The 25,139-nt window shown below is 39.9% G+C and overlaps 1 protein-coding gene across 2 annotated transcripts in view; it reads left to right on the forward strand.

Moving 5' to 3' along the window:
* Positions 1-23,686, forward strand: part of insyn1 (inhibitory synaptic factor 1) — a 47,103-nt gene extending 23,417 nt beyond the window's left edge. For both annotated transcript variants that reach the window (XM_019278909.2, XM_019278908.2), the window contains one exon: positions 20,878-23,686. In XM_019278909.2, coding sequence (XP_019134454.1) covers positions 20,878-21,699 — 822 coding nt within the window. In that variant the 3' untranslated portion in view covers positions 21,700-23,686. The remainder of the gene's footprint in view (positions 1-20,877) is intronic.
* Positions 23,687-25,139: the final 1,453 nt, after the last annotated feature.

A 25,139-nucleotide genomic window follows, 5' to 3' on the forward strand; every position in this document is an offset into this window, starting at 1 on the left:
TTTTTTCTTTTTCATCTTAGCAATGTCCACACAGCTGCCGCCTCTACTAGAATACAGAATGCAGTGCACAGATACGGTGCAGCATTACATATTAGCTAATTTCCAAGCTTGTCAGCACGGTGTTGAGAGGGATCATATGCAAGACATTTACATTGAAATGGCTATGCATGCCAACATATTATGAGACTGCTGCTTTAGGATTATCCCATGGCTTTGAAGTCTTCTGCTGGTGCAGTGGTTACTTCTGCCTAAACACTTAAGTCACAAGGTGAAACTTGTCAGGAATTATTAATGGGAGTCTAGCCTTTTTAATGGATAATGAAAAATCTACGTACTAAGAAATAGTCAAAGACTTGGTTACGACATCTGTAATGTTACTCATAGGTTTTAGGGATGTTATGAAGCCTTGAGTGTGGATTATCATGATTACTGCTGTGGTTGGTAATCATAAAATACAAATTTGGGCCATATCACAGTCTGAGTACTCCTCCCATATAATCTGTATTGGAGTGTCAGAATAAAGCAGTTCCAAACTGGATTTATTAAATCAGCTATAGTGCTGACCACTTGAGCAAATCCTTTGAAACACTCGCTCGTCAACTTCATTTTTTTATTACCTTCTTTTCCATGAATTATATATTTCATTTAGTTACACTAGTAATGTATAAAGGTTTTGATTGAAAGGCTTAGGGTCAGTGTGATGGTGCCAGTGGTGTTTGAATGCATCTCTGAAGCACTACTACTAAAGATGATGATGAACATTCTCACACAGTTCATAAGTTTTAATGTGTGGGGCAGATAATTAATTTCTCTGGCATGATAACACCTTTGTAACCTTAATTAAAGGGATGAGAAGGTTTCATAAGCATGCATGATCTTTACATTGGAGCTGTTCTGTAAAAGTATAAGTTTATACTTTCAGGGGCAGAGCTACCAAGGAGCTGCAGATTCAGTAAGTTTCTCGAATGTATTTGAAAAGAAAAGGCATATAATTAAAGGTGTTATTTGTCATTGCTTGTGTCTTCGAGATTGTAAATCGAATCAGCAAACTTCCAATTGAAAACTGATAAGGCAGTTGTTGCTGAAAGAAAGCCACGATGACTGTTCAAAGCAAATGGGAAACAAACAGCACTCTACTGTGTTAAATGTTGTTGTTAACCAATTGATTTACCCAAAACTCATCCCTCTGTGCCACTCTATCAAGTCATCTGACTTCCTTATATGCTCCAAACAAATTAGAGTCATAATTACTAGAGCTTGTAGGGGCGTTTGTCACTTTAACGTGAACCAAACGTTGTTTAGGAGCATTTTTGGGAGTACTGTATAGTCTCATACCACAATATGTTTTCCATCTTCCTCTCAGGCTTACTGAAAACCAATGAGGGGTTAAAGGTTTAAACCAGGGGTATGCAAACTTATTTTAAAGAGAGTCAGATTTAACAATGTGAAGATGCCCGGGGGGGAAAAATAACTGAAAAATTACCAATAAAAGTTGCATACAAATTAACACTTCTGTGGCATTATTTTCATTGTCACTGTTATCATTTTGTAATGGCAATGTAACCAAATCTAAGTCAATCTGATGTGAAGAAATAAAAAAACAATTCTGCCTTTCTTTCATATCCGAAGTCAGATATACAAAAAAATCGGAATAAATAATACATCATAAAATAAAGCTGGGGGCCGCATTAAATCCAACCATGATTGGCCCCCGAGCCGGACTTTGGACATACCTGGTTTAAAGTATTCAGATTTGCTATCAGTCTTTGAAATTGACATGCCATGCTGAGACCACCTTAAACGATGACATATGATGACATATGATGTCACATGTGCAAGTCATGTTAAGATGTAATAAAGTCATTGCCAAAACAGCAGCTTCCCATAAGAAGAATGACCAAGTCACAATAAAGGATTGGGCAGTGTAGAAATAAAAGAGTGGAAATGGAACTGTGCCACAATCATACGCTCAAAAAAAGGGAGGGGTTGACAGTAAACCCTGTAAATCCATTTGGTTTTTCAGACATGGAAGGAGAACGGAACTGACAATAGCTTGAGGGGCCAGTGCTCCATGGAGTGAATACCAGAGCGGAGGAGAGGAAAAATAAATAAAGAATGTGTCACCTAGTGGGAGGAGGCACAGAGGCAGGATCTGTCAGAACTCTGCTGCTGTCTGCAGATTAGATCTGGGGCTATTTAAAGAGGGAGAGCACGCCAAAGCTCCCGACGCCAGTGTCCACACTGCACCCGCCGCCACACTGACATCATTGGCAGCCATCACCTTGTGACAAAAAAAAAAACATGAAGCATAAATGATGGCTTCAAAGAGGGTGGGGAGGGGAGGCATTTTCCTCTGCCGTGACTGACCTGATCATGTTGTTCTCTGCATCCATGTAGATTGCATAAAAGCCAAGGTCACATGAGGGGGGATTTGCTTGATGATGTCATAAATGCAGTCAGAGCAGCGGTACAAATTTCTAAGGGTTATTGTTGGCCTATAAATAACTCTATAACCATGAGGTTAGATGTGCAAGCTGCCATCAGAATAATCACAGTTTCCCATCAGGATCAAAGTAGCATGAGCCAGCCTGGCAGACAGACTGATTTGGCGTGTGCTGTATGTATCTGCTGTGTGTGTATGACAGTGTGTTTTTATTTGAGATGGAAAAAAGAGCTAGTGATTGATGCATGTGTTTGAGTGGGTGTTAGAGTATCTGCCAGAAGATATGAGATTGGCTGTGTGTACAGGATTGCGTGTTCATATACTGTAGTTTTGTAGGGGGCCTATTGTGGGCGTGCGTACTTGCATACGTAGATTGATTAGATAGAATGCTGTTGGCAAGGCCCCACTGTGTGTTTAGTCACATTAGTCTGTCTGTCTGTGATGTTTTTCTTCTCAAATAAAGTAACATGATCCCGGCCATGTTTGCCTCCGAAACATGAGCTAAGGATGATGAAGCTATGTGCAGTACCAAACTGCAAGGCCTCATTTACCTCGTGATACCTTCTCCCTTCCTCACTCTCTCTCCCACTCCTGTCTCACTCTCTTCCTCCAGGCTGCAGCAGACTGACTCTCTGCTACAGACTGAGTCATTCTAAGCCAGTCAGTTATCTCTCCATCCAGCCCTCAGATTTCACCACTCCTTTTGTTGTCATCAATCAAAGCCTGGCTGCCAGAGAGAGAGAGAGAAACCCTGAAAGGTGTCAAAACAGTGGCCAACTAAGGACTTGCACTTGTAGGTTGGCGCCGCATTTACGCACGGACACAGAGTCTATGGAGTATTAATGCCTTGTAGAATGGTGTGTGAAAAGCAAGAAGCTTGCATCCGAAGGTGCCTTGGCAAACACCGGTTATTGCGTCATGCACACTCGCAAACAGGCACTACAGTCGGTTTGGAGGACGTGAACTGCTGGAAGGCTGTGTGAGTATAGGGAAGAAGGTCACGGAGAAACGCAGATAAAACCAGAAGCGAGGGAGGCACAGTCGCAGAGATCCTCACAAATGTTGCCCACAGATGGCTCGATGAAGCATCCGTACTATACCTCTACCTGCTAATTACATGCTGCGCCTGACTTCACACTTTCTCTTCCTTACCAATGCCAACTTTATTGAAAAGATGAATATGCTTTACATGGAACAATACATCTCCATTCTTCACTCCTTCCAATTTGTGTCAACAGCACAGTACAATGGACCCACTGTTTATGGACTGGCAATTTAAAGCGTGAAAGCAAGAGATGAAGTGAGAGGAGAAAAGGATAGAAAATTGCTGCCTCTCCTGTCCTTCACCTTCACTGTACATTGGTTATTTGTCTGTGGTAATTGGCCCTTTTAATGTTCCCGGAGAATGCAGGTAGAGAACCCTACTGTGTTGTGTTTTTTTTCTAACAAGACAGCAGAGCAGAATGTAGACAGGAGAAAATCTGATGGATGATGCGTGTTACAATGGACTATATTCCTGGTTGGCCACCATGGACTTTTCCATAAACATCGACTATATGTGAACTTGACAGTCCAGATTAAGCCATTGTGGGGTTGCATTGTTTCCCTATCACTGGACAGACATTTGACAACTGGCTTTAGTTAAATGCAAATGAACTGAGCAAACCATGATTTTCTTTTCTTTGATTATGCATGAAGAAGAAGGACACAGTTATCTGGTGGTATAAGTCCATGAGTCCAAAAAGTAGTAGAAATATTAAAATATTAATAGTGCACAAAAATACTGCCCTAGTTAAACATTTTTTTTCTCTCACTTTGGTGAGATTTGTTTACCAGGCTCTTCTTGCCGGAAGGGCTTCTGTGAGTGAGGTAGCGCTTCTCCATACACTAACATCCTTTCCTGCCAACTCTGCAACCTATAATTATCAAAACTCTCTCTCTCTCTCTCTCTCTCTCTCACATGCACACATACGCACACACACATAGGCATGCACACACACACACACACACACACACACACACACACAAACAAGAATGCAAATCAAGAGAAGAATTGTTAGGAGGAAAATATGTTGTGGTATTACTCTGAGGGGAACATATATGTATTCTCTGCACTTTTCAGGCAAGTAATCAATATGTTTTTGAACTTATGAGTAATATTTCAATATGTAATTAAATGAGCTGATCCATGCACATTGACTTAATTGTTCTCGCTATAAGATGGCTGATGAAATCCATCCAAAAAAAAAAAGAAGAAGAAGAAAGAGAAGAAGGCTGTGGCAGCTTTCTAATGGGGAGCTGCGCCAGCACATCTGGGATTTTGATGACTAATTTCACATTCAAAGGTGGTATTTTGCGTTTTTTTTTTTTTTTTTTGTTAAAGTTCATTCTTGCTAGGAGAGGATAGAACCTTGGATTGAGCATGAATAGAGAATATCTTAAATGTACAAACATAAATAGCAGAATTTGTGTTTTGATGCAAAGAGAACTTATTGAAATCTATTAATTAAGCATTTTTTTAGTTTAATTATATGTAATGTAGTACATTTCCTATAGGGTTCTTAAAATATAGTCGCATATAATCAAATGCCTGACTAGCTTTTAACTGCACATTCTGTGTTAGGACCCTCAATATCCTTCCTTCACTGGGGAATGCTTGTTCAATAACATAATACCAGTGATCAGAATTCAGCTTACTCCGCTCAGAGATCAGACACTAATTACTTTATTGATAACTCTGATAGCCCACTGGTGATGGATGGCTGACATTGCACATCATAACAAATTCTGCTTGTATCAACCTGGAATACCTGGAAAAGGTTAGATCATGCCCAATACCCTCATCACCTGTTTCTACCAGTCACCGTAATAAGTTTTTACCTCACACTTACGTGGCTTCATTCTGTTTCATAGCTTATCTCATTACTTACTCTAAGTACAGCCAAGCTGAAAATAGACAAAGAGTTCAGATAATGACAAAGAAGGTCATTCCTTGCTATCTCCGCAAGGTCTGGCAAGGAGCTGATTGTTCATTTCTATTGTTAGGGATGTCAGACTGTTAGGAAGACGTTATCCACACATTACAGGGAGATGTGTTGACATCTGTCACCCTGATGATTGATTGCCTGAAGGAGATTCTTCAGTTTGCAACATTTTGGTTGCTGTTTTACAAGATGCAATGTGTGGGTGGGTGGACAGGAGAGTGTCTATAAATAGAGAAACTGGTGATGGCGAGGGAGTGAAAGAGGCAGGTATGTGTGGCAGCCAGATGGTGCCTTGTGGGGAATGTCTCCCAGTGATTTTGTTTGCAAATAGGTCTCTGTAAAGTCGTCGGCTCTTCTCCTCCAACTTGCCTGCTGTTATAGGCAGAGCTTTAGGAACTGCCATATCTGATAAAGGTGCCGGAGACTCAAAGATGTCCTGCCGCTTGCCGGAGAGAGAGTGAAAGTGACGCACGGTGACAGGTTTTGTCACTCTCTGAGGCGACCTCCCTACAGATTGTCACAGATAGAAATGGCAGAACCCTGGTAGCAATGACAAATTGTTTTGAAAAAGAAGGACAGGAGTGTGCTACCACACAAGATCCTTGTTTTTACATCCCATAGCCTTATGTGTAGGTGTCACGACCCTTTATGAATGGGCTTCTCTCTGCAGATAGAAATAACTGCAGATCAGTAATATGTCTGTAATACTTAAAGAGCTAATCATTAAGAAAGATTCTGTTCCCATGCACAGGATATTTAACTAAGCAATCTATATGTACCCTAAGGTGGTGATTCCCAACCAGAGGGTACTTATACCCCAAGGTGTACTTCTGCTGTTGCCAGAGATAATGAAGAAAAGGTTACAGAGAAGCTCAATAATTTGAAAAACGTAATTAAAAACACATCCACATACAGACACAACTACCAATTTAGGTGTTAGTGCAATTAAGAGTGAATGAACTAGTTCACAAGCAAGAAATGACATTGTTGACTAAAAGTAATTGAAATAACTAGCTAAAAGTAGGCAGAAATGTTGGAACATCCAGCTTTTGCCACTCCATGTAGACATGCAACAAAACATTGGGAGTGTGTTGTGTGAAAATATTGTGACATCCTCTGTGACACCCCCTATTATATCCACTTTGATATGATTAATAGTTAAATAGAATCCAGTTTAATATTAATTTAAATGGACACATTTGGAACATAATTTAAATGTGAGGATTTTAACAACCTCAGATTTTACAGAACATTCACTAAAAACATTAAGTTGTCTGATTTTCTCCCTGTGATTCTATAACCTTTAATGTTTTCAGCGTTACAGTTACATATACATGTGCACAAGGGTTGTCAAAATTATCAACACTTTGTTGCAAACACAGTGTTTATCTTTTTTAGGCACAGTAAACGGTGAACACACGTGGTTTGTGCCATTTGGTATCACATTGGTTTAGACTGGCTACGTCATTAACAGCAAGTCTCCTCCACACTCGACTCCCCAGCTGCTGTGAAAATGGAATAGCAGGTGAAAAAAAAAAAAAAAATGTGACTTGTGCTTTTATAAAAATACTGCTGTTGCTGTATGATACAGTGAGAGAGGTGGGACAAGCCAGCGTGTGTGTGCAGTAACAGACAGTAACAACAGTAAGAAATAACTACAAATACTAAAGATAGAGTAAAAATAAATAAATAAAATATAATGCACAGCCCAGTTACTTTTTCTGTGAAAAACAGTGCAACTGGTCCTCAATATGAGTTCAGTGACTTTTTCTGTACTAGCAAAAAATGTTGTCTATTTTGTGCACCTAGGAATTTTGGTATATTTTTTTAATACAAGTACTGTACCAAAATTTTAAAAGTTGGTATCCTGACAATCTGCGCTGTGCAGTCAACAGCCGAGAAACACAGAAGTCGACTCACAATTTTATCAGTCAGCTCACTGCACTTTTTTTATCTGTGTCACTGTGCACAAAGCAATGAGTAACGCAGCAGCAAAGGGTGACAAGCTGTAAGGTTTACAAACCGAGTCATGGCTCAAATTGAACTCGCCACAAAACTAACTGGTGGAAGTAGAGAATGCGAATGTAAACAAAGGGCAGTGTGATGCCAAACAGCATGACTTGTGTCTGTTGGCTGCTGCAACATTTTCAGCTCTGGTGGTGACTGCTAGTGGAGTCGGCTATACTACTTTTGAGCCAGCACTAGTACATTTTCACAGGAGAGAATTTTATGACCGAACTACGACCAAAACAAACATTCTCACATCTCAGATGTCAAAATCTAACAACATGTAAATCTTAAAAGGTAAAACCTCAGACTCATGTAGGCTGACACAGGAGTTTAGTATGTGGTGGTGAGTTGAACTGACCCTTACTGAGCTGGTGAGTCTGGTTGATGTATCGCTCTAAAATGACGACTGAGGCGACTCTGAACATCACAATCCGGGGACAGTCCTAATGTGCACATGAACAATTCTATTATAATAAAAAATAGATGAAGTCAAGATTCTCTTCATGTCATCAAGAGAGCAATCCTTGATCTGCTCCACTGAATGAGCGCGAGTACGACATTGTGAACACAGTAACAGAAGCCAGGGTGATTTCACGGAGATATGGGCACATTTTCTGGTTCGTAACTGCTAGCATCACACCAGATAAAGCTCATTTGGGTGTAAAAGCTCAAACAAACATTTTATGAGTACACAAATTCAATCTCCAATTATTTTTTAATAGAGCAGCTCCAGGTTTTTATCTCTTGAAGTCTTCACTACTTAGGTTTGTCTTGTCCTCCCATCTGTAGTTCAGAAGAAACAAGATCATAGGATTAATGTTTTTGTATTTTTCAAACATTACAAATTTACTGTGGAAGTTTGTTATTACTAAATGACGCGTGTCTTCATGAGGAAATATCTTTTTGTTGTTGTTGTTTCTATTGTTAGAATTGTTTTGGGATTAGTTTTTTTTACTTGATGCCTTGGGATAACGCATCACTGTAAATGGGACCCTATCATAGCATATCAGTTGCTATGGTATGGTAAAATAGACTTATTTTAAACAGCTCACTCCTCCAGATAGTGAGTCACAGTCACAGGCCTGAGGGCGAAAAAGCTTTGTTGATGAGAGGTCAGAGGAGACTTGTTCAAGCTAACAGTGGCCACAAATAAGTGCTCAGTGCAACAACGGTGTGAAAAGAGGCATCTAAGAATAAATATTGGCCATCAAATGTTGGAAGATGGCAGATGACCTGCAACTGTTGTAAACCTTGCTAGATTCGACTTTTGCTACCCAACTGCAGGATTAGGCCTCTATGGGCTTGTGATCACCATATCATTAAATAGACGAATTACAGAATCTCAGGGTTTGCTGTGACATGGAGATAGGGCAGTGCCAGCATCAGTAAAAGATGGAGGCGATGGACTGGCATAAAATGTTTTTTTTAGCAGAGAATTTTTTTCAATGTCCTGATGTATCATACAACCTTACTGCTGATCAGATTCATCTTCTCTTATGGTATTTCAAGATAACACACCACGCGACTAAGCATGTATCATTTAAAGATAGTTATCTAGTAGCTATAGACAAATTCCTGAAATCTACCACCACCACTGTATGCAGCAAAGAGGTTAAAATAAAAATAAATTGCATAAAATGCTTCTTTTTTTTCTCTGAGCCTCAGTGTTTTTACTACAGCATGGTGCATTCGGCTATATTTGGTGGGTAATGATATATGGGTTCACACAATAAAAGAAAATGGGAGCACACTCCCATTAAGATAAGCGCTGCCGGCCAAGGAAACCTAGAAATGCCAGTGGCATATTGATTGCATGCCTTATATTAATAGTAGGGTTAGCTGCTGCTCTCTCAGCCTGGACATTTCATCCAAAGTCGTGGCCTGACAACAGTGAGCAGCATTCAAAACTAACCCCAAGTGTTAACCAACTGAAAAAGTGCTGTGAACCTGAAAACATAGTTGTAGTCCACTGATGAAGTCGAACATTGTCTTAGACCTGTGATTTAACTAGTGTAGTTACTGGCGAGCATTTTCATTGGATTGAATAGGTGCCATCTTTGGGTTCTGTTTGCAGTTCTAGAGTACATTCATGGTTGTAACTGCACAGTATTGAAGCATACAATGAAAATCCACAAGCAGCCAAAAATGAATAAATTGTGGCAGGTGCGATGATTTGCAATCAACACTGATTACGGATCAATAATCAGATATACCTCCAGCATATTCCTATGTGCCAGTTAATTAGCATCACCAGCTATAACCGTGTTAATACAATGAGCAATAGCAAAGCAAGCCCCAGAGCCTGGAGCACGTTAGCTTTCCAGTCTGGTACAAGCAGGAACAGTTTTTTTTTTCCCCCTCACAAGAGCAGTTCATTTACATTTTAGCGCAGGATTTATACTTTCTGTTGCTGGCATGTTGTTGATGGATATGTCTTACTTCATCAGAGTATATGAGTGTGTGTGAATAAGTACAGATGCTACACAATAAACCAGTGCAGTGTTAGACAAGTTACAGCCAGGCAGAGCAGATTGATGGTTGACGTTTGAATGAAAAGTGGGACATGCTCACATAATTCATGACAACCTGATACATTATTGCATATGGAGCAGAGCAGCAGATGTGGCCTGTATGTTGAATAGTTTAGGTAAGATATCATGCCAACAGCTGACTCCAAGTTCTTTGTACGTTCTCTGTACTCATTCATTGCACACGACGTGTATATATTTTTGTACATAACATGTTGTTCACAAATTTCTTTGTAAAATAATATGCAAAGACTATCCTGACCAGGAAACCAACAGCATTGGTTGTTCAAATGCTTAAAACAACCTCTGTCCATGTTTTCCTGACAGGTGACCTTTTGAGGTTATGGGAGTAACGACTGCCTTCTCTCTAAGACAGAAGTTGTTATACCACCAGAAAAAGGTTTAGAAGACAGTCGGAGGGGATAGTTTACACAGTACATGACTTTTAGACCACATTTTATATCCAGTCTTTTACCAACAGTCAGTGTTGGGTTTTTAAACATACAGGTGGTTTTGAATTTGCAGAAATTATTTTTTTCACTTCATTGTTTCACTATAGTTCATGGTTGGCATTTTTTTCTTCAACAGCCATTCGATGTATTTACATTCGATCTCAATATATAGTAATTTTAAATTTTTCGTAGCAAGTCAGCTATTTCCACGCTGTTTTGAAATTGCCTTCGCACACGTGAACAATTCACAGGAAACGGTACAAGTAATTCAGCCTAATTTTATGTCATTGATGACAGACTTGCTGCTTACACTCTTCATGCTGTATCAGAGCTGTATTTTTTCACCACAATTTTTTACTGCTAATGCAAAATGCACACTTGCTGTTCTGTGATTGCAATTATTACTAATTATGGCCTTATTATAATGAGTTTGTTTGGCTGTGCTGTGAACAGATAAGCCAGTTGTTCATTGTTTCTGTATATTTAACAGCAGTAGCTGCTCAAGGACTGTTTATTGTAGTATGAAACCACACGGAAAAGACAAACGGCATTGTAAGACATTTCTAAAATCGTTGTATTGTTTTGTTTTATGAGTGTGCTGAAAAAAATACTATTTTGAAAAAAAAAATAATTGATGCACTTTGAAAATTATTTGACATATTTGCTAGAAAACTAACTCTACTGAAGAAAAGAAGTAAAACCAGTAAATTTAACATTAATATTTACTGATTGATGGTTTTACTTCTTTTCTTCAGTGGAATTAGTTTTCTAGCAGCTTTAGAAACTTGTGCACTGTGTAGCAATGGTGACTTCTGCTTGCTTTAGACAAACAGTGACAGTATTGACAGTTGACAGTATGAAGAAGACACTGAACTTGACACAAATTTTGTCAATTAAGAAACCATCTGTAATGTTTTAAACACACAGAGTAACAAAACAATGCCTTCATTTACTTACCTACAGTAGAACTAGTGCATTTGCATCAATTGTGGCTTGTGACTTAAGTGACAGTAATGGCAACAACCCAAAAAGTCTGGCAGCTGTCATGGATGATACCTAAGTGATAAACACTACACTGCATGGCACAGTTGGTCAATTGTACACATCCAGGTACATGATCCTCCAGCAAAAGTGTATTCACATCTCTTTTTTTTCTTTACCGCCAACAGAGCTGATAGATCTAACTGCAGAATCTTGTAGGGAAAACACTAAAAACATGTTCTCCTCTGTTAAAAATGTAAGCCTTCGGGGTAGTGTTTTTGCACCTCGGTGTGTTATTTCAGATTTTTGGGGGTGTGTAAATCCATTTACACCCCTGGAATTGTGAAATAACACCCAGTACTGCTGCATGGCAATATCATCTGTGCCAAGCACAAAAAGACAGCTACTCATAGGAGCCATAATAGTAATTTGGAAAGAAGGAATTTTAATTATGAAACAAGAGCAGTTGATAGCTTTTGCATGGTAAATCTAGGCATGGATCACTTCTCACACAACCATAAATAGAAGTCTCAGTCTTGCTGGCTGAAGGGAGCGGATACTGCAAAATATTTTGCTGAGTGGAGGGTTTGTAGTTTCATCCTCACTTATGATAAAGGCACTGATGGCTGAGTGACTGTATACTGTATGAGTGATAATGTGTGAGTTAGGTGCAAATCACTCTGATGTTTTCAAGACGTTTTACTGCAGGCTATATTTTTCAAAGATATCAATATGTTCTTCACAGATACAAAAGTGGAACAAAGCTGACAATGAAATCTTAAAAAGCTGCATAAGTTAAAAGTGAAAGTAAGTTTGGATGAAGATTATTTTCCTGCCCATCAGTCTTTTGTCCCTTCATCCATCCTTCTTTGAATAACTTTGAAAGAAGTTGTGACTGTTAGAAGTTGTGATCAAAAATTGATCGCAACTCTGCACGTAATCCATTTTTAAACAATGTGTGCAGATCTACAGCTGTATAAATGTAGGCTCACATTCTTGTCACTACTACCATCATAAAAGCCTGAAACATGGCACACAACTTTCTATCATTTTATTTTTAACCAACCAATACTTGTCAATTGTAAATTGACTGATTATTTGAACTACTACTACTACTACTACTGCTGCTTTTATAGGTCAGTGTTTCTTCACAACAATACAGGGTCATAAACAACCCAAAGAAGAAGCTCTCAAACTATCAAAGATAATAACTAGTGTGTAACAAGACATGTAGTCTGATATGTTTAATTAATAAATAAAAACAAATTTAGTACTTGAATATACATAGTATCTGATGTAAACAGGCATATACACACATACTGTGCCACAAAATGGGACAGCCATGTATCCATGGAATTGTACTTCTTTTTTTTTCCAGGGTAGACTTGCTGCTGATATGCTTACTGGTTTGGCCTGTAGACAAACTGGCAGTGTGAAGTGTCAGGGTGAGGGATTTACTGCTGGATTGAGCTGAGACGCTTCCTGTGGAGTTGTATTCTCTCCCACCAGAGAGATTCTCCCCTTTTTCCAGTATGGGTCAACTATGTATCCTCTCTAACCCACCATGCAAACACATAAACAGATACAGATTTGCAGTGCTCTAACAAACTGCGATTAATTTAGAGTATTTTACAGAAAGACACCATGTTGTTATTGAACCCTCTACTCTACATTAAAATAGGTCAGTGTGGCCTGGCCGAGCTCGTATGCACACCTTTTTTCCTTGCATGTGACCACCGTGAGCTGACGGTGTTCAGGTCTAATCCGAGTGCTATCTCAGGGAAGCAGACAGACTGAGGAGCCCCGTAGCGTGGCACTACCATCTTTTTCTGGTCATTACCGGCACTAGGCCTCTCAACATGGATAGAAGCAATGAAGGAGAACCTCAATAAATGATCAGTGTGCTCTGCCAGCACCAACACATGCTGCATCTGCTGCCTCCCTGTAGTTGAAAAACAGAGTTCAGATCTTGCTCCCTCACTGATTGAACAACCCATAACCCTTCCCAACATAACAGCATTGCCATACAGCAGGTTGATTTCTCAACCCAGTCCAATGACCTAAATTTGGAAAAGGAAGTGGTTGATAGCCCAGGCCTCAAGGATTGTACAAGCCCACCTCTGCTAAAGTGGCCCATTACGTGGTGAAGTTTCAAATGATGCTTTTAAATAGTGAGTTGTCAGTAGGTATTGGCCCTATGCTCATCACAGCCTTGTTTAGCACTTTAAGGCTCTATAAAGATGAGTGTTTTTTTTTTTTTTTTGAGAAAAAGATGAAAAAGCAGGGGGCATGTGCTTAATGAAGTCTCAGGCTTATAGCTCCTCTCATGACAGGATAATTACACCAAATGCTTCCAGCGAACACTTCAAAGGACACTTCATCCCTGTGCCAACACCATGCAACACATCTTAACAATCAAGATGGCCTGACCTAAATCAGGTCTCTCTGGCTTGTCCCCCGCCCACAGACCCACTGGACGTGCAGAGTCAACAGCATTACACTCCATGTATTAGAGGAGGACAAAAAGCATACAGGAATTAGTCTCTCTGATGTTGCTGCAGAAATGTATGGACAAGTTAGTCCTGTAGTATGTTAAAAGGATAACGGTCATGTGGAGCATTTTTGAGGAGAGCAAACACATAGTAGCAGTGAGTGTGTGCAAACACCCATCATCTGAGTCGCACTGTGCATGCCATCAGTTAAGCCTCGTCTTTTACATGAAATGGGATTTTTCATTTCTTCATTTTTCCAGCGATGTCTATCCATATACTCAATATTTCCCTAAACATTCATATATATAACAAAATATATCTAAATACTTCTGTCTCAGTCTTGACCTTGTTTAGATTACAAGGGATGTGCATGTGCAATAGTCTGTGTGCATCAGTGAGAGCACCGGTTTCCTGCTTCACAAATCTGCACTGTGTGATGTGGCCCAAGCTTTGAGCCCACAGTGTTGTGCATATATTTTCCACAATCTGCATGTTGTCCACATAAAGCTGGGTAATATTAAGTATGTAACAAGAAATTCAAAATACTCCATAATGAATATGATGTCTGGAAGAGATTGCGCACATTTATGAGTCACTGGACAATTTTTCATAGTGAATCCAGTAAATATGTTCTTTCAGAGTAAGTCGGGGATGATAAATTAGCTTCTGGGGGATAAGATAAACCATATCACCACAATGTGAGTGGCTTGGATGCTCCCCTCTCCTCTTCACGTCTTGAGGAGAATTAAATTGAGGGTAAATAAGCATGGGGTAAAGAGGAAAGTAGGAACTGCACAACTGCAGGAGGTAACTGCATTGAAACAATATTTGAGAATGGTTTACTTACGAAATCAGCATGCCAGGCTATTGTGATAATTGCTGAGACTTCCTAACTGGCATAAACTGCTTCCAGCACTGGAAGTGCTGCATGGGGGCAGGCTGGAAATTTATTGTGACATGTTGAGAAAGAAATAACACTTAGATGTGTTTGAATGGCTCCACTGAAAACATTTCAGGTTTTCAGAAAAGCCATGCTAGATGCTGCATAATTAACAAACAAGCACTGCAAACTTCTACTCTGAAAATGACTCCTGGAAGAACGGGTGGCACAGGAACAGATGGAGAGAGACCACTTGAACACAGCGTAATGAAGCGATCCACAGAAAATTCACTCATACAGCGTGCATTTCAAATGAACCCAGTGAGGGTGTTATGTCTCATTTATTTTGGTAACTCACACCTGATGGATTTTTTTTTTTTTTTTTTAAACATATGATTAGACTGCACTGCTACAAATGCAACACTTGCTGCTTTTATTCACTGATGAATACTGGACTATGTAAGACGGCACAACCTTTAGAAAACATGATATTCGGGTCATTAGTAACATGTTCAAGATGCACGTTGACATCATTTACGTAGATATATAACACTTGCAAAGGATGGCAATCCCCATATGTTTACTTGACAGATAACAGAAATCATCTCATACGGAAAGCCATCAATGCACATCAAAACAAGCTAACTCCATTAAACATCTGTTTAAAGATCAACAGAGTGATTAGAACATGTGGTAAATCCTCCCCCTCTCATCAGAGACCATTTTATACCAAAATTTTCACACTTTCTGATTTTGACCTCAGCCTGTATTTTTAAACAGCACGTTAAACATCAGTCATGGAATAAATTATTCCAGTGCTGATGTTCTAGGATATTTTGAATAAGCATTAACAGAGGACAGGCACTCACTTGGGAAAAAATAAACGGGTACCCACTCATGATAAATAAATCATGATACCAGGTGGAGCTGAATATTAGAGAGAAGGACTCTTGTAATGATAGTGGACAGTGCGGAATCTATTTCCCAAATCACCACTCCAACCGAGAAGAGGCTCTTCGGAGAGTTTTTACATTACTGACCATCACTCTGTGTTAGATTATCCTTGCCTGTCTTTTCCATCACCGTACCTTTCTGTCACAGACAAGGCTGCAAGTGCCCTCTTTCACTCTGACCCTCAATTACCCGACACAATCATCTCAGACAGGTGTTGAGGTACAGTAATAAACCCTCGCCTGATGCTGCCGAGGCAGCCTCTCTTTTAAAGCACCTCTGAGAGCTCTGAAATGACTGAACTCGGTGTTGATCAGGTCCTGTGACCACAGTTGACTCATGGCTGCAGCCTGATAGTGTGCAATGAAAAAGAAAAAAAAAAGTACAATACCACTTACTGGTTCGTATATTGGACAGTATAAACAAGATCAGATGTGGTTAGTGTTAGCTAGAGACAATCCTGTTTAAGAAAATGGTTTATTGCTGTAATTTGTGTGCTAATAATTCAAAAACAGAATCACAGATATCGTTATATTCATCATTTAAGTTTTTAGTAGCTTCCACCAGACACCCTTTACAGTAAAGAAGATGCGTTCAGCTGTGAGTGGAAGCACTGAGAGAAAATTAAAGACTAAAGATAAGCTCAAATCCCCAGCACTTATATCCACGCTTATACTATACATTACTGCTTAACTGTGTTGCAAATGTCTTTTCAGTCACAAGGATATGCCATCACTGCATCATAAACTTTGTAGAGTGTGCCATAAAGTCCACGGGGGATACACAGCCTAACTTCAGAGGTTTATGACATCCTCAAGCTGTATATCCAGAATTTTTAAGAAGCAAAAACAAATGAGAAGTCAAAAATACTTATACTTACTATATTTACTGTTCACTACTATTTAGCCAACAGGCTTATATTTCAGGCATTGTTAGAAGCGATCATAACAACATAAGGCACATGTAACTGTGTGTGTTGGCCACCCACACACAATCATTCTGGATGATTAGACTCATGTGCACAGGACCATTAAGTGCTGGTACAGTAAACATGAGCTGGTTATTGCACAGGAGATGAGCACTGGACTAATTCTGTTTACTCGCACAATGTTTGGCTTCTTTCCTACTCTTAGAAGAGACCTTTTATTCCATAGTCACACTATGGGACAAATGACTAGATAATCTCAAATAGACATTTGGTATCTTCTTCACTGATCTACAGATATGATGCTGTTCCACTGTGAAATCTTTCATTGTAAAGTCACATAATTACTTTTGCCTTCTATCTTTGACTCATTTTCATAATGCATTTTCTATTTTAAACACATTGTGCCCATTGTTAATGACTAGTTCCTGATGTGTTCATTCATCCTTTGCGCTAAAGCAATCTGCTCCTCCAATTCACTTCATAGCTCCTTCATCACACATTCTCTGACTGGAATAAAAAGCAGAGACTACCGTTCATTGTTGCTGCAATGAGCATGTGCTGCATTGTGACCTAGAAAGATTCAACAGAAACCTTTGAGCTGAGACACTTATCAAGCTAAATTAGCCTACATACCGCAGGCAGGGGTCGGGCTAACCAGCGGCGGAAGCTGGCACAGCTTACCGTTAACATTTGAGAATGCATTTTAAATAGAATATAAGCAGGATCACGATCCCCTGCAGACAGCAATCACCAAAGGTGATGTTTCAACAAGAAACTTTATTCTTACAATTCCCTTTAGCTTAACATGTCACAGCACAGCACATGTTTAAACTGTTTTAAATACGAATCTAAATTAAATGTTTTAAAATGACTTTCTGCTCATTGCAATAACTGCTAAACAGCCAGTAGTCTGTATTGGTGTCATGGCAAGCTTGTGTAATACATTTGACAGATAATTTCTTAACTCATTGATTAAATTAAGCCCCTTGCTCAAGTTGTGTAATCAAGTAAACAAAGCTATTCAGCCTCCTCCCGGCCTGACAAATGTCTTACATTAACAACTCCATGAGTAAAAAGTCAGCAAATAGCAGAGCAAACACGTTGAGTAATTCAAGGATTAGAGGATTCATACAACCCAATTCCCTCCGGGCAGTCTGCCAATAGAAAAGCACGGTCCAGGTAGTCATGAGGTGCACGATGCCGAGTAGTCATGAGGTGCACGAACTAGCATATCTGCAGAGAAGCTCATTGACAGATGATCCAGTGCCATGCATGCAGATAGACAGCTAGATTCAAATGCAGGTTGTGTGACTTAATCGCATAAAATATCTCTGAGAACAGGATTCAGGAGCTCAATCCAGCACTGAGGAGAATAGCATCACACTCATTATCTCTTATTTTTGATTCAAGGTTTCAGTGTGTAAATTAATGGTAAATAGATGGCAACTGCCATGCTTGTAGTGGAGATCATCTGAGCTTTTGGCGAACAAAATTGGCAGAACGATTGGCTACTCTATCAGCAACGTTGCACTTGCATTTGAGTCTCATAATTTGTTATTTTAAAGTTGGACAGAGGATGACGAAGGATTTTAATTATCCATACAGAAATAAGACTGTGTTACTGGTACAACAAAACAAAACAAAACCTTCTTGGAGCACAAACCTAGTCTCGTCTAACTAGTCTTAATTGCTCCACAGTTTGGAGAAATGTATGATTTGCAAGCCGTGCGAATGCTGAGTGTTTTCATTTTTTACAATAGATTGTAGTTGAGAGCAGAAAACGCTTATTTAAGGTGCTAAAATGTCAAGTATACAGTGCTTGGATTTTAGGTGTTGACAGCAAACCAGTGTGATTTCAGCTGAAGTGCTTTCTATTCATCAAACACTCAACGCTGTGGCTGCTGATGACAGAAGCATTGAGGTTAATTTTGAGGTAATCACAAATTAAATGCTTTTATGTGTTATATTTCCATGCAGTAGTTGAAAATTTGAGTTTATTTTGTTTGACATGGACATTAAATTAAAATACACGTCAATGTAGAAACGTCAAAAGCCCTGGGTTAAGTGCTTGTATCATAAAGCTGTATGCCTGTGTAGGTTTATCTCATTCATCCAGGTAGCTACAATACAACATCAAGGCAAAATGAATCAGCCACTGGACTGAGGATGTACCGCTTTTACCACTCGTCTTCTTCAGAGGATGCTTCTCCAGCTCTTCTCTTGTGTCTCCTCTCTAAGAGCTGAAGATGGTTCTTTGATGAGTCGTGACACGTCTTAAATGCTACAACCTCTCTTCTTCCAGTGGGCATTTCATTTTGTCTCTGTGCATGTCTCGAAGTATTGAGCTAATTTACAGCACCTTGTCAGAAATAAAAACAATTTCAGAAACCATGAAGAAAAAATTTCAGAATTTATGAATGAAAAGTGGTGATACGGCAAGCTGTAAAGGCACACAGATCGATAAGCAGCCAAAAATAAATCCTAGCTTTTGTTAAGACCTGTGGGAGGTAAATCTGTGGGATGTAAAGCATCTGGAAATTTCATGTAATGTTGTGTCTAATGAGCTGTCACCAGATTTATTTTAAAGGTGAGCTTCACAATTAATACTTTTGGTTAAGTTAATTCTTAATTTTACTTTTCTATTTAGTTTATTTATGCGTGAAAAGGAAGTATGCATTCTGCATTTGCAATGCTTCTAAAACTACCATAATATGAGTAATAATAAACCCCCTGTGTTTAAAAGGGGCCCTGTGGAGATTTGTTGTAAACAAACAAAAATTAAGTTTACATTCACCAAAACGTGTGTGGCTCCTGAAGGTCTAAACAAACATGCTGAATGCATTTCCTTCCAAATAAAATATTTGCAGTTGTGCAAAGCCATTTTAAATCCTGCATCATTTACATTCATGTTTACCAGCAGTCTTCTCTTCCCTGCCTTAGCAGGCACATCACAGCTTCTTCATCATCATCGTCATCATCTTGGCGTGTTACCACTGTTGATGAGTGGGATAGTATGACACCATCAGTAGCATAGTGTATCACTCACACATTCACAAAATAAACAACACGGAGGCACACAGCTCAATCACACTACCAGAGGTATAAAACTTCAGAGAGGACGTTTAAATAATGCAGTAGTGGTGCAAAGAGCCATTGTTTTGTTGTTCTGGTTTTGTGAGGTTAATGTATTGGCGAGGTATGTTGAGTCTAATGCCACTGTTTCCAGTGTGTCAAAGGTGGCTCTCTTTTAACCTGGCTAGATCACCATGGTAACTTGTGCTGCACACCTAACCTACCCTGGAGTTTCAGATTTAAATTGGCTGTAAAAAGCATAATTATTTTCCCGACAACAGATCTATGAGTGAGATAGACTCTCAGCTGAAGAAATATTTTATACAGACATTTTTCATACAGAGCAGATTTTAGACTGTATTTTTTTAATAAACTTCCCACCATGAGCAAGCCCTTGGCGACAGTAGCAAGGAAAAATGTCCTTTAAGAGGTAGAAAGCAATACCCAGCTCATGGTGGACAGCCATCTAATGCATCCAGTTACAGCACCAGGCTGGTTTTTCAACCCTGTCTCATAGAATTTTGGATATACGTTTATACTTCTGGATATGCTGTATCAAGTGTGATGGCTCTACAATGTGCGATTGTCATGTTAGAAACAAACAAGAGCCGTTAAGGGCCCTGCATGAACTCATTTAGGGTGTGCCTAACTCACTTTTTCTAGTTAAACAGCACATAATCTGGATGCAATGTGCAAAGGGTTTGTATTTGGTCTCTCCATTAATTGTAGGTGTGTTTTGGGCATGAATTAAACCAATCAGCTTGTCACCTTCTATTCCCTCTGAAACCAGGTGCGCCTGCACCTGGCGCCAAATGGGCGGTTTTCTGCTGAGGAAACAGAGCTACTTGTGCGCTTATCCCACCAGGCTGTAACACACATCTGTAATCTGTCAGATGATTTGGAGACTAATACCAGCACTCAGGCTCAGGCTGATCTTTACCTGATACCTGCTTGAAAATGTATGTCAATTGTACCTGGATAAGCAGCTACAATAATATTTCTAATTAATTATCTTTTGGGAAACATGAATGTGCAAAATATTATGGCGATCTATAGTTTGAATGAAATCTCTTTCTATTCCATTTTTGGCCTGTAATTTACATCTATACAGTATCTCATCAGTTTTCTCTCTCGTGCTCTCCCTTTTCTATTGCAGGTGGTGGGTCAGATCGATAAACTAACGTCAGACTTTGACTTTGACCTGGAGCCAGATGACTGGACAGTGGCCACAGCCAGCAGCACGTCCAGCAGTGAGCGAGGCTTGGGAGAGGCCTTCAGGCTGGACTTTCTCAATGCAGATGTGCTTTCTGATAGTTGGGAGTTTTGCAGCTACTTGGAGGCAGCTGGCGCAGCCGCCCGCAGGCCTGGTGAGCAACCAGGAGATCTGCGATCGGAGATGGGACGCGGGACCATCCCCACCCAGACTCAGACCCCCACCCCGCCCCCCACCACTGCCTCGGTCTACTCCCAGATGAACGGTGGGCTGCCCATTCCTAATGGGCCCCGCATTATTACTCCAGATTCATCCAGCGAAGAGGCCAGCAGCTCCACACACAGCCACAAGACTTCCCGTACCTCTGGCACAAGAGAAAGAGTCCGCTTCAGTGATAAAATTCTGTACCATGCATTGTGCTGTGATGATGACGAGGAGGAGGAGGAGCAAGAGGAATTACAGGAGGACAAGAGTGGCTGTGCTACACCAGAGAGTGATAGTGAACCCAGTCTCCTCACAAGCTCAGTCACCCCCAAACGTTCTTCCTCTGAGCACTCCCTCCTTCATAACTGTCTGGACCCTTCCTATGTCTCGTCGCCAGTGAAGGGGACAACGGGAGCTCATACACTACCCAGGAAAGGTCTCTTAAACCCCGGCTGCCGCAAAAAACTGTTACGAAATAGCAGCACACAAACTGTCTCTGACAAGAGCACCCAAACTGTACTGCCCTATATTCCAACCAAACAGAAAACAAAGGACCACTGAGAAAGCCCTAAGTTTATCATAAATCTCATGAAGAGGACTGTGCATTATTTAATATTAAATACATAGCTCATAGATTAATACACAAATAAATTAATTACTAAATAAATAAATGATATATGGGAAATCACTCGACTACCTAAAGTTATTCTGAGGCTCAGGGAAAACAGGATGAAATGAAGCAAAGCAGGTCATTAAGATGAACGTTAATGGTGGACCAAAAGGTTAGTGCCTGTTCTAATGTTAAGATACACTGAATGGATTCCCTATGTTTAATCATTTGAAACAATTAATTATAAAAGCAATCTTTTTACTAGAACATTTCAAGTGTACAAAATTGGAGTGAGGTATGAAGAGGTTCCTTCCCCTCCGCATAAGACACAAAAAAGAAAAGAACATGCTTGTTCCTATAATGTGGATCCAAAGCACTGCACATTCTGTATTCTGAATCTGTATAAACATTGTCTTTTTCCATGTTCCAGTTATTTCAAATGCCAAGGGGATTGTCCTTTTTAGTATGCACATGTCAAGCCTCTCCCTCTCTTTGATGTCAACAAACGACTTCGAGCGAAGAACCAGAAAACAACACTATTTACCTGCCCTTGAGTTTATAAATCATCTCCATGTGATCTCCTCTTGGTCCGCTGCAGAAGCTCAAACATAACAGCGGCAGGCAGAAAAACACACACGTAAACTAATTTAAGAATGTGCAGTCCACAAAAGTGACATTTACACTTTTCTTCTCACTTTGTCCGTGACTGGCCGTGACGTCATTGGACCTAGGAGCTAAATAGCAGTCCACAAAAAAAAAAAAGTGCTAAAGGTTTTGTCTCTCTATTCAGTTGCTCAGTGGGGAATTGAACTCAGCAGAACAGCATTTTATTCACAGGGCTAACGCCAATAGCCATTCCTGATCAATATGTTAGAGGGAGGTTGCAGCGAGAGGTCTCTCTGCTGAGCCTGCATGCCACTCTCTTGGGATCTGAACAAAAACTCACAGTCAGACCTATTTACTTACACTGAGTGGAACAAAAATTAGAACTGCGGCCCTAAAGAACTGACATTTCAAAAAATGTGCGTCCAGGAGTGAGAGCCGATGGTGATAAGAGTGTTTTTACAGAGCAATAATCTACCCTGGGGAATGGCTTTGAAAGTCTGCTACCCCGGTTCCTTCACTCTTGCATTCCTAATGTTGTGTTTGTGTGCGTTTCAATCTTAATCATTTACATACTGTAGAAAGACATTTACGTATATATTTAATGCTTCCATGTGAAATGTATGTGCAAGCAAGCCATCTTGTTTTTACCTCCACATCGCAGGATTTTTGTTGTTGAACCTACTTCTGATGTGTTTTTTCCTTTTAGTGGAACCAAGAAGTCAGTTTATCACTAAAATATTTTACTAAATTCATGTAGATTAGACCATTTTAGTCTGCAGAAATGTTCTCAAATTATCTACAGCTGGTCAAAGCAATATATTGGAATCAACAACCATAACTCTAGACTAATAAAGTATAAATGAAAATATCATGCTACTGTAAACCAGATAATTCAAATCTCCTTGCAATGCACACAGAAGGGCAGGTTTTACAATTTTGGTAAACTGGAAAAAGCAATAACAGTCGCGAATGTAACTCAAAATAAGCTTGGTTACTATTCAACTAATTACATAGTAATTCTGTTGTGATGTTCCAATGCCAGCACTGATACCCTGCGTGTGCTGTATTTCAGTGAATCTCTGATTTGATCAAGGTTTCTGATGTGTCCAGTTTTATACCACTGGCCACCTCAACACTGTAGATTCGCAGGTGCTCTGGAGAAGCACATCCATAACAGCCCACCGCTTTGTTTTTGTTTGTGTGTTCACTTATTGCATAGTGCACTGCTTAGGGGAATTACAGCTGTGCTGTTTAGGCACCATCAAGCCTCAAGAGACCGATATAAGGGAGGCAGAGTGAGCACTTTTACACCAGGCAGCTTGGTAGAAGTCGCATAAGCATCAATTAGCCTGAAGCTGATGTGACATACATACATATACCAGAAGTAATTTGGTGAGGTTTTTTTTTTCTTTTCTTTATTTTCTGGTTTTGTAATGTTTTCCTTTTGTCTTGCTCTGGCTCAGTTAATCCCAAGTACCTGTGAAGAAAGAGGCACTGAAGAGAGATCAATGGCTCACTCCCCAAAGCATTGGCTGCCATTTCCCTGCTAGATTGGGGACCAACAGGTCATCACATCCATTAGCATAAACAAACAAAGCTATACCGCCACACAGGCAAAGCATCAATTACAGGAAAACAAACTAAGCCCCTATTGTGATGCCTATACACCCGCCAGACATTACAATGTGAGGTGATTTTTTTTTTTTTTGCCTTTTCCACTCTAAAGATTTTATAAGTCATATCTGCGATGGAATCACCTCTTCAAATATAGAGCTGTTTGGCGCTGGTGCAGAATACATTATCATTGGGGACAGATTTGAGATATTTGGACAAAACATTAGCAACGTCTCTTTTGCCAACAGGCTCATTATTCATCTCTAATAGGGCAGAGCTTTGTCCTCAGTTCTCTGTAGGACAAGGATGGGAGGCATCCAGAGGTTATGGAAACCTGAGCACACGGATGCCAAATCATCAGCCTGCCAGGAAGATCATTTTGTGACGCCACTGCATACAAAACAGATGTTGTGTGTTTGTGTACGTGTGCATACAGTATGTGCGTCTGTCTCTTGTCTGTATGTTTACTGCCTTTGTGCCTGCACAATGTGTGAGGAGATAAGTGACACTTTCTGAATTATACATCGCCTCATGTTTAATTTCATATTTCACTGTCACAGCAATTAATGGAGATCAATACAAATAGACGCAGCACATCCCACTGGAAGTCATTTGGTCAGACTTGTCCATAAGACAAGATTAAATAAAATCTCTTTTAGAAGGCTGCAAAGTAAGTCATGCCATCTGTGTTTTGACATCAGCAGTGGGCATGTATTATCTCAAACCACTAATCACTGCCAGCAGGAAACTTTCTGTTGAGTGACTGACAAATAGTGTAGAGTAAAAAAAAACACTTTGAAAAAGGTGATTATGACACTAAAACAGAGAAGCATACACCCCCAACCTCTTCTATACCTACCCTTCATATGTAATTACCATACTTCACTCTCACGGCCCCTTGCCCCCTATCAGTAAGAGGAAAACAGATGACAGATCTCTGGTTTCTCTGCTGATTGGTAAGAGTCCATGAAGCGGAGAGCCCAATGCAGTTTCACTGATTACTATGGATTAGCTAACGGCCAGGGCTACCTAAGGTTGATTTGTTTCATCTTTGTGCTATTTATATCCTGCCACTACTAGAACAAACTATTTCTATTCCGTCTCCTCCTTCTCCTACCTGCAACCTTCTCTTACCACACACCAAGAGATGGGATGAACATGTAATGTCTCA

The sequence above is a fragment of the Larimichthys crocea genome, chromosome VIII, assembly GCF_000972845.2.
Source record: "Larimichthys crocea isolate SSNF chromosome VIII, L_crocea_2.0, whole genome shotgun sequence".
Lineage (NCBI taxonomy): Eukaryota > Metazoa > Chordata > Actinopteri > Sciaenidae > Larimichthys > Larimichthys crocea.